At 38.4% G+C, this 11,467-nt stretch overlaps 1 protein-coding gene across 1 annotated transcript; it reads left to right on the top strand.

The window, feature by feature from the left end:
• Positions 1–224: 224 nt before the first annotated feature.
• On the top strand, positions 225–2,142 carry LOC113232852 (innexin inx2). Its single transcript, XM_026467708.1, has 2 exons — positions 225–1,450; positions 1,553–2,142. Exon 1 carries the CDS (start codon positions 326–328, stop codon positions 1,403–1,405), a length of 1,080 nt encoding a protein of 359 aa, XP_026323493.1. The 5' UTR covers positions 225–325; the 3' UTR covers positions 1,406–1,450; positions 1,553–2,142.
• Positions 2,143–11,467: the final 9,325 nt, after the last annotated feature.

An 11,467-nucleotide genomic window follows, 5' to 3' on the forward strand; every position in this document is an offset into this window, starting at 1 on the left:
GTAACGCGCCGTAAGTAATTCCAATGCTCAAATTGAGACTCTTGATGCATAGCCGCTGGCTTCATATCCGTTGCTACCAGATGCCGCCGCCGAATAAATAGGGTCAGTGCTGTATGTCGTTGCTCCGTAAAGAGAGAAGTCGAGTTTGCGACTGCGCGAGGTGTGACGGGGGCTTTGCCCCGCACCTCGGTCCCCGCGAGCAGGCCTATGTCCCCCTCGCAGTTAGCCCGCCAGCATTCTGCATTTAACGCGAGGGCGAAGCGCACGCCCGTGTTTTTAACCGACTCCGACCGACGCGCCGCGCGCTGCGGCTAGTGCAACCGCCATGTTTGACGTTTTCGGCTCCGTTAAGGGGCTTCTGAAGCTCGACTCAGTGTGTATCGACAACAATGTGTTCAGACTCCACTACAAAGCCACCGTGATTATCTTGATTGCGTTCTCCTTGCTCGTTACCTCGAGGCAATACATCGGCGACCCCATTGACTGCATCGTCGATGAAATACCGCTCGCCGTGATGGACACATATTGCTGGATCTACTCAACATTCACAATTCCTAACCGGCTGATTGGCCGCATAGGACATGACGTGGTGCAACCTGGAGTAGCTTCACACGTCGACGGCAAAGACGAAGTAAAATATCACAAATACTACCAGTGGGTGTGTTTCGTGTTGTTCTTCCAAGCGATCCTGTTTTATGTGCCGCGTTACTTGTGGAAATCATGGGAGGGTGGCAGAATAAAAATGCTCGTGCTGGATCTCAATTGTCCTATTGTGGGGGAATCCTGTAAAAAGGACCGAAAGAAGTTGCTTGTTGATTATTTTCATACAAATTTACACACACAAAACTTTTATGCATTCCGTTTTTTCATCTGTGAAGTGCTAAATTTCATCAACGTCGTGGGGCAGATATTCTTTATGGATTTCTTCCTAGACGGCGAATTCTCAACTTACGGCAGTGACGTAGTCAAGTTTACTGAAATGGAACCTGAAGAACGTGAAGATCCTATGGCTCGTGTGTTTCCCAAAGTAACCAAGTGCACCTTCCATAAATATGGTCCTTCGGGAACCGTTCAGAAATTCGACGGACTTTGTGTGCTGCCGTTGAATATTGTGAATGAAAAGATCTACGTATTCCTATGGTTCTGGTTTATTATCCTTTCTGTGTTAAGTGGAATCTCTTTATTGTACCGCATGGCAGTGGTGGCGGGACCTCGCGTGCGCCTTTATCTGTTGCGCGCACGCAGCCGTCTCGCTCCCCAAGAGCAAGTTGAAACTGTTGCCCGTAAACTACAAATCGGTGACTGGTTCGTGTTGTATCAGTTAGGAAAGAATATCGACCCACTAATTTACAAAGAACTGATGAGTGAATTGGCTGAAAAGTTTGAAGGGAAGGACGCTGTGTAGTTGACGTCTTTGTGCTCATTGGGAGAGAGTGAGGTGCTGTTATGTGATCGGGGTCCGGTCCGCGTCTCGGGTCTAGCGGCCTGCGGTGCAGTGTGGCAACGCGTGGTACGTCTACCTGCTGTCGCTGAGCGCTGCGCCCGCGCCGCGGACCGGGCGGGGCGGACCGGGCGCACACAAAGAGCGCCGGGAGCGGCTGCACGCCGACATTCCATTACCGGGGAACGACCTCCGCTGGGTCACAGTCATTGTATTGCAGAACCGCTTTAAACTTTTAACGCTACTGTATGACATTTTATAGTAGATGAAAACTCTTCCAAAACGCAATTATTTCGACTGATATTATGTTTGACGCGCAAGCATTTAGAGAACGTTTTTGTGTTTGCATAAAATTGTCGTAGCGAGATCTCGTGCCTTGGTTATGTATTTGTATTATTATTATACGTGTGCGAGTGGGGTGTTAGGGGACGTTCTCATTGTGATATGTAATTATTATTAATCTAAATTAAGTGTTTATCGTGTACGAGATTGATTGTGTGGACTGCTGGCTTAATCCTAAGTTTGAATAGCTAATGTGTACGTCTTTGTTATCGATACGGTATTGTATAAAGCAATAATGAACTATTAATTTTAAGAGATCAATTATTCGAATTCGACGGACAATACTGTAGTTTTACTGAACGACACTAAAACTTTTTGTACTTGACGATATGATACGAGTCAATTTATCACGGTTAATATTTTCTGAATATATTTACTACAACAAATATTTTGTGTTATTCTCTTGGTCATTCCTGGTAATTAAGTTTAGTACCTAATAAGGTCGAAGTTCTAAAGAACAGAAAATAGATAAATGATGCTTTGTTTACAATGACATCGCATTGTTTGATGTACGTGGCGCCATCTATCGGTGCTCGAGAGAAGCATCAACGGTACCCGACAGCGCCATCTTCTCGATTCCGATATTTTTCTTAATTCACATTTATACAAAGTTATGAATTAAAATTATAGCTTTTTACAATTTGGCGGACTTAGTGTGTTTTAGCAAAAACTTGTTCACCATAATTTTGTGCAGGATGGACCGGAACTTGAATCATAATGAGATGAGTGATGCGAATTTCGTCGGTCTAATTTTTTTAACTAGTCTGCCAATTTTCGGTCTGTTAACTTTTGCATAAAATTTAGTTACGTCATAATATTATATTACAGATCTGATATTATATTGATCTGATAATAAATTAATTTGAATTGTAATGATGTAAAGTATGTACACCTACCAAATTTATAAATAATATGTAAATGAGGATTATGTATTTCAAACTAAAAAATTGATATGGTGCATTCCGTTGAAGATTTATGTCTAACTTTAGTTGCTAAATTGCAATGGCATTCACAAACAGCTAATTTATAACAACAGCAGCTCTGCAGAACATGTTTGTGAATATGGGGCACTTTCCAGAAATTCCAGACCAGACACAATCTAGAAAAAGCCATTTCCCAAATGAGTCCTACCAGGAATCGAACCACGGACCCCCTCAGTCTTCCTCTACCGATCCACTGAGGTCGTCAAATACGATTTATTTTTTTATTTAACACACATCGCTCATTTAGTGCAACATTGACTTAATTGCAATTTTGGCATAATTGAATTAAGACTTAATTAATTACATATTAACATCCTTTATCCAAATTTGCCAAAATTACAATTACATCAATGTAGCACCAAATAAGCGACATATCAATGACATTACTAAAGCATACAGTATTGTAAAAACCATAGCTGGTTTGACTCAATACTGGTGAGCTCATATTCTATCCTTACGCTTAATATTTATTTCACACACTTAATTCAAGCATAGACCTAATTAGACCATATTGACATGTGGGTATTTCATGAAAAAATTAAACTATTTAGTACTAAAAAACTTCCATGGTTATTCACTAAATGATTTTGCCAAGTTATGAGTTTCACACCACGATATAGCTTCCTAATTTCTTTCCTGACATTTTAAAGTAGTTTAGAAGGGCACTATAACCTGTGCCCTGTAACCCAGATCAGCCAGTGTACAGGGTTGTCACAGACCTATGTCACGTGACTTCATCCGGTTTTCGTGAGGCTAGAGCCTAGGGTGAGCCTCCCCGGAGCTGTAGGCACGCTCACTCCCCGTAGCACATTGCACAACTACCAAATCTTCTCATTGATGGCGGAGCTGTAAGGCAAGCTCACTTCCCGACGCTGAAAAGCATGTACAGACAGTCCCAAATCTTTCTACATAAGTTTTGTTTATAGTGCCCCTCCACCACCACCAATCTCTTGGTTATGCGGAAAGGGCACCACGACCTGTGCGAGCGAACCCGCACAGGCACCAATTGCACAGACGGAGAGTATACATAAATCGAATAGGTAACAACTTTAGCCCAACTAAAACCACTCTAGCAGCACAAAATTTGAAATTTTACACGAGCAACATTTAAACTTTAACTTATTACTAGTTATTACTTTAGGTTAATACTTGGTATACACTCCGCATATTAGCTTGGTGCAGCAAGCGAACAGCAGGCGAAAACTGAAAATCAACAATGCTGAATCTTTAACCTTTTTGTCCACATCACTCAATTATATTCTCTATTATTTTTTATGTATTGTGTTTCCTGTTTTGTGGAGAAATAAATGTTTTTTATCTTATTTTAATAGAATTGGTAATCTTTTGAAATAAATGTGAAACGCCCAATCACTCTCCTGATATAAGAACGGTTTATTAATAACATAATTTCGCAATCATCATTATCGAGTATTTCTTTATCGACGAATAAAGCCGACATTTTCGGTGACCTCCAAGGGATTAAAACTAATTAGTTATTTGGCGAAAGATGCCTATTGCTAATGTAACTGTGTCTTTCAATCTAAAAACATTCACGATTTTGCTTAAAATTACACTTGAAATCTAGGAGCAATAATTATAGCTTTATTATAAAAAAAAACCGATCTCAGAAGTTCGTTGAATTACATATAATTGCAAAGTTTTATTGAAATCGATTACCGGAAAGTGCTCGAAACCGGATTCATCCCTAGTTTGCCACCCTTGGAGTTGGAATATTTCCTTCAAATATAAACGGGAACAATATTGAGGTACCCTCTTTCCAACAAAGAAGAATCATCAAAATTGGTTCACAAAAAATCGCGTTACATACATACAAAAAAAACCATACTGAGAGCCTCCGTCTTTTTTGAAATCGGTTCAAAATAAATTTAAACTAGTACTACAAAAACAGAATACATAGCTAACTGTAAATTACTGATATAATTGTCGTATATAATGTATGTGTGTCTGAGCGTGTGTGATGGTGAATCTAAAAACAATACATATACATACAATTGAAATCTGTGACCTAAAAAAATTTAACTCTAAGAGTTGCCCTTTGTAAATGGACACATTTGTACACATTTACCTTTTACATTAATATTTACTTCAAATATCACATATACATCAAAACAACTTGCTCAACAGGTCACTACAGGATTTTTGTTATCTAAGTACAAAGAAGCTATAAAGGAACGTATAAAGTTTTTGCTTCTTTATAGTAGTTTCATTGTACACAACTACAGATTTTTGTCATCCAAGTACGAAGAAGGTGTATAATAAATAACCTTTAGTGTAAAGTTTTAAACCTCGTGAATGGCAAACTTTAAATATCTTTGAGTAGCTATAGAGGTCCTTGTGAAAGAGCTCATCCAGGGAAGTACTGCCACCTTACCTATTTCCGCCGCCAGGCGCTAATGTAAACATTACTGCGTTCCGGTTTTGAAGGGTGCTGGTGAAATTACATTCAGATGGGACTTGTAAACTTGTGTCTCAGGGGTGATGGAAGCAGAAGCAGTACACCTCCGATCTTTGCGATTTAAAGCTAAACAGGCGTGTCGTTTAGCATCAGGCGCAGACTTGTTCGTCCCATCAGTTAGTGCCATAAAAACAAAAAAAATTATCAACCGGGATCTTATTACAGAAGTGTATATGTATTGCCCCTTAAATGGATTTGTGATTTGTGAAGACGATAGTCAAGAAAGTTAGTTTATTTTTATTCCTCGTATTAATGTTAATTTTATCACTTATTTTTCCTGAAAAAATTCTTGTATAACATAAATTATTTTCATAAATGTACTGTGACGCTCTAGAGTAAAAATGCTAATTTCTTTAAACTTATCTCTCAAAGATACTGTGCGGCCTGGATTGTAAATTTGCTAATTACATGATTAACAAAAAAATAAAAAAATTCTATATTTCCACTATGACATTATTCATACCTTTTTTTACAATAGAATTGATGACAAAGAGCATTCAACAAAACAACGTTAGTTTTAAACTTGTATACCTATCTGTCGATTGAAAACGTTTAAACAATGTAGACCACATTGTCTTTAAAAGTGTGTTCCGAAGTGGCGAACAGGCGCGTCTCGGTCTCACGGTGTCCAAGCTTGTCTTTGTTTAAAGCGCAAACGCTTCTCGGAACAATATACCTGACCCGGCATTTTTTCAATGAACCATAGCTCCACGTTTCGGTTTTATAACACAAGTGTTTAAATCAATACAAACTTACTTCTTTTGTGTTTCGTTAAGCGGAGACATAAAAATATTCTACGATGCATTTTAACTTGAAATACACATTCCGTCAAAACGATTTGTTAAAACTGTTGCCTTGCATTATTTCACTTTGGTAGTTGAAAATTAGTTTTTTTATTTATTTACATTCAGATTACAAAAGTCCAATAAATACATACCTTATAGACTAACATACATAATAATATAATAAAACACTAACATTATTTATTTACACGTACGTACCGCGACGTGTGACGCAACGTGGGTGTCCGGTAACCATCCTCGGAAACGTCGGTACATGATACTCTTCGGCCAAAAGTCCTCCTACATGAAAGTCGACAGATGTTGAGTTGGTACTCTCACCACAAATGCTCCTCTGCTCGACCCTCAGGGTAGCATTGTCTTTCACCCGTATGTACTCCATAATATCCGCAGACTTTGTGGAGTAATGAAGTTGTCGGTACCGCTGGACGCAATAGATGATTGGGACCAGGCGGGGCAGTGCACTAAGGTTACGGCTGGTGTACCTCTTTTTCTTTTCCACCCTTTTGAAACCGTCCTCGTCGCACTGGTGTACTCCTCGGTAGTATTAACGACACAGCTCCTGAGATGAGCTTCCGTTTTTTCTTCTTCCCCTTCGTTGGTTGTCTGGGTTGTGGTTATGGAGCAATGAGTCGGATAGGGGGGTCAACGTGCTTACCTGACGTCTCCGTCAGGGCCAAAAACGAGGGGATTAGTGACAATTTGTCTAGCTTTACCTGTGGCCGAGTGTGCTTACCATCGCACTATGACAAAATCAGTGGTAAGGACCCATTTAGTTCTTGCAGGTTGTCTGTTTCTATGATATTTAAAATAAATATTGTAAACGACATGTACAAATGTTTATGTATAAAGAGCAACCCCTACTGCTTTTTGCTTATACCTCTAAAGGGCCTTACTAATGACAAGTAGAGTTCAATCAATAAGACAAATTCAAGTGTAATTTGCTTACCTATGAAATAAAAATTGCTCGACTTTGACTTAGACTTTTTTTATAATATCCAGTGATGGGACGAACCATTCGTGTGGCTGGTGGTAAGCTACACGCCTGTACAGTCGGTGCCCTCACTTATGTATCCACTATTTATATAGCACTTAGTACAAATAGTGGATACAGTTGCAGTGCTACTCAGAGCTTTAAATCGCAATCTGAAGGGCACTGTCACTCTGAAACATAAGGTTACAAGTCCCATCTGCCTGTAATTTTACCAGCACAATTAAAAACCGGAAAACAGTAATGCTCACATTACTGCTTGGCGGCAGAAATAGGTCAAGTGGGAGTACTTTCCTGGACGGACTCTTTTATAAGGCGCCCTACTATTGCTAAAATCCTAGTGATACCCCATGAAGTGTAAAAAACGAGATATTAGTAGTTCTAGTTTCTCTCTTTTTTACACTTTAAAGTATCACATATCATGTCATCAATGTCGCATTAAGCCGATCAGAAAAAACGTTAGGTCCATATGATAAGAGCGAAAGAGGCGGAACGTGCGACGTCTTGGTGACTTCCTGAAAACGAAAAGAAGACAAAATAATATCCAAATCAAATAATCATTTATTTCGTAGGCAAAATTCTTAGAGGATGGAAAAGAAATAGATAATATAAATAAGATAATAGATAGTAATAATATAAGGAAATAGATAGATATAGACAAAGGTAAAATTTTACACTTGAAAACGCCAAAGCAACTGCTCGTTGACTGTACTAACTTCCCTGAGAAGAACGAGCAGTAAAACTCTTTTCAAATAAACTTAAATGCTATAGAATACACTTTGAATCATATTTTTGTGGAATCTAGACTTATATCATCTTTCCGTACATATTTATTTAACACATGGTCTTCATGTGGTAATATGACTTTTCAATTAAAATACTTTTGATGTAAGTTTGAAATAGAAATGATAATCTTAATATAATGCTCCGGAATCATGTTGTTAAAACGTATACAGTTTTAATAAAAGAACCGTTTACCTTAGTTAACTGAAATCGTGATACCATGAGTTTGGACTTAGTTCCGAGGTTAATATTATGGATTGAATATGGATATGGATGGATATTGTTTCTTAATAAAATTATGTATATTTTACCGTTAGTTTAGGTTAAGCAGATAGCTCCCGGGCTGACGCGAGGCCCTTTGTGTTTCGGGGGCAACGCAAGTCGAGGGTCCGAAGATGGACGACCGCCGACGTCACGGCTCACCACGAAACGGCGGAAAGCAGTCAGGGTTCGGTTCAGTCCCACACAATACCGGCCCAGTCCCCTCATGGCCGGGATATTTCTATGCAGATTCCCTCAGGTAAAAAAAAAACTAATTATGCCTAATCTCCGTTATAATTACAAAAGGAAACGTCCGTACTTTATTGCTTCATTGTCAATGCTTTACTTATCTGTGATTAAATTCCAATTTAAATACATTGCCTGATCGTTTGACTACTGGAAGGAAAATACGGTTGTTTAATAAACTATATAGAGCATTCAACTTTATAGGCCATTGTTTTCGAAAACCATCGGGAAGACAATTCTACAAGCATACCTCTGCTATACGTCAACTTACTAACAAGCGAAACACGCAATGTTTCTTTTGCTCTTATTACATGAACATAAAACTTTTTCTGGCCTGCTTAATGTGTTTCCGTGTCGAAAAGTGTGGTGACTCCCTTACAAAACGGTTTAGAGGCCTTAGTGTAAGTTTTCAAATATGGAAATTTAACTATTAAGATTTTAAATTAAAACTTTATAAATGTATAATGACGATTTAAATAAAAATCTTAACACAAACACTGTAATTAAGTTACACATTTACAATACAATTACACATTTACGTACCAAGTAAAGAACGAACAAGTCTTGCCTGGTGTCAAGCGACCCGCCTGTCCAAAGCAGTTGCAGTGCCACGCAGCTCTTCAAATCGCAAAGATCTAGGGGGCACTGCCACGGCGCCCGTTACCCTGAGACATAAGTTGACAAGTCCCATGTGCCTGTAATTTCACCAGCACCCTTACCCTTCAAAACTGGAACACGATAATGCTCACATTGCTGTTTGGAGGCATAAGGTGACAGTACTTCCCTGAAGCGAACTCTTTCACAAGGAGCTCTACTGCTCTACTGTATCTTTCGCAATTCAACTATGACGGGACAATAACACACCAAAAACAAACACACACACACACACACACGCACGGACGCGTGGAGTCGTGTGGCTGGAGACCCATAATACAACCTCTACTTAATTTAGGCTCCAGTCTCCCACAAAATTATTACGCGCACGCAGTAGCGAAGCCCTGTATCGCGGGTGCCATGGACACACACATAGACAACTATAAATTACACCCAAACTCACGAGAGTAATAAGTGGAGAGGAATCAAACCCGGGACCTCTGCGTGGCAGTCATAGAAACCGTTCGGCCACTGAGCCAGTTTATTACACAAGCTTTTGAGTAGGTAATAATATTGCCTACTCTAAAGGTTGTATAATAATATGTAACCTTATTGTAATGTTCTTTTGTTTAGTATTGTGATGTATTGAATATTGTTATTAACCTGAGTTAAATAATGTGAGGTATTTAAAGTGAACACGAGACCTAACTTATCTAACCTAGCCTTACACACTATTTTTATAGAACACCAATGAGTGACAAACATTTTCGGCTTCACACTGGCGATAATGAACTAGGAAACTGCACCAGCAATCACAGGGCAAGGCCAACTTAATTGAGCCGCTTCCGTTGACGTGTATAACTTTAATTATTTATACTTGTACCGTAATGATTACGCAAGCGTGTATTCTTTGTGGTTACTTATTTCAACTTATTCATTGAGTGGAATCCAAAGGTTAACCCAAAAAATAGTGAGTCCAAACACCTCAAATCACAACATCTCTATGAAGCATGTTCACAAAATGTTTTACTTTAAAACTGTTTTATAAAAAAACGGCCAAAACTGTTATCTCTGTGTTAGTTAAGGAGATAAAATGGCCACCGTAAAGATAAAACCATTTCCCACGGAAAAAATAATCAAAAAATTAAACTAAGTATTGAAGAAAAATTACAATATAAGATCTAGTAGTATGGCCATGCCTTAGCCGATCCAGAATGATTAAGGCGTTTAGACATAGGCATCTTTAGACATAGGCATGAGTCAAATACAATCAATACTACACAAACATTTGGGTGTGAAAAAGCTGAGAATCGTTGTACCGTGAATAGTGATTAGTACACGACCATTTGTTTGCCGGAAGTAATTGACAAACTCCGTAAAAATAACCGTAAACGCCGTATCATCTTGCACCACGATAATGCCAGTTCTCACACGGCCAGACAGGCAAATGAATTTTTGAAGGTGAACAACGTTGACCTTATGAGCCATCCCGCGTACAGTTATTTTCAAAAATTAAGAACCAGTTACGCGGTCAACAATTTTCATCACCTGAAGGTGCTGTCGAAGAGTATGAAATATATGTTTCAGAGATTGTCACGGAGGAGTGGTATAAATGTTTTCAAAATTGATTTATCCGTATGAAAAAGTGCATTAACGCTAACGGAGAATATTTTGAGTAACAATAAATTCATTTCAGACCATTTATGGTATTTTTTTCTTATTCATTCCGGAAACTTATAGTGCGCCACACGTATATCTGGCCACTGCAAAGATATTAGAACGATTTCCAGCGAAAAAATGTCAGAAAACTAAACTATTGGAGAAAAAAATTACGACATTGTAGAAAAAGGGCGGGTTTTTTTTAGTTACCGTTTTTACATTACATGAATTCTTTATATTATAAGTTTATACATTTTTAATTTCTTAATAAAATAATTGTTAAACAAATTTTACCTTTTTAAGCGGATGGCTGTGTGTAGCCAATGCTCATTAAATAAATAATAAATTACAATCTAAGTTCTGGTAGTATGGCCAATTAGACGCAGTGCCGAAGGACAAAAAAAATTACTATTATGTCTTTTATGTCCGTAGCCGCGTCTCCCTCAACGACAAATTGAAACGTAGGTAGATGAAGTCGAGGTTTAAAAAAATACTACAATTAAATATTATTAACATGATTTCAACAGCAACAGGAATCAATTTTAAGTATGTCTTATTAACAAACATTACGGCTTGTAATTGACTGAAATATAGTTATTATTACTATTAACCGGAATTTAAAACGCGATTTAAGTAGCTTTGCCGCTTTTCCGTATTGCAACCGTAATTTTTTTTTTTTTTAATTGTTACGAGTTCAACCTTGACCATAATTTAAAACTGTTAAGCCGGTATGAGTTCGACGGCGGGTCGAGCTAGAACATAGAGATGCAGAAAGCAGATTGGTAATGAAACTATGTTTCCCGTTAAAATCGCGTAGGTGTATTTGTTTTTCAAACAAATCACCTGTAGCGGACTGTTTATGTTATGAGGCTCGGATGGCGACAAGAAATG

The sequence above is a fragment of the Hyposmocoma kahamanoa genome, unplaced genomic scaffold, assembly GCF_003589595.1.
Source record: "Hyposmocoma kahamanoa isolate Upper Pololo Valley unplaced genomic scaffold, ASM358959v1 78, whole genome shotgun sequence".
Taxonomy (NCBI): Eukaryota; Metazoa; Arthropoda; class Insecta; order Lepidoptera; family Cosmopterigidae; genus Hyposmocoma; species Hyposmocoma kahamanoa.

Excerpts from the sequence above, each read along its gene's own strand:
- LOC113232852 (XM_026467708.1), top strand. The coding sequence starts at position 326 with ATGTTTGACGTTTTCGGCTCCGTTAAGGGGCTTCTGAAGCTCGACTCA.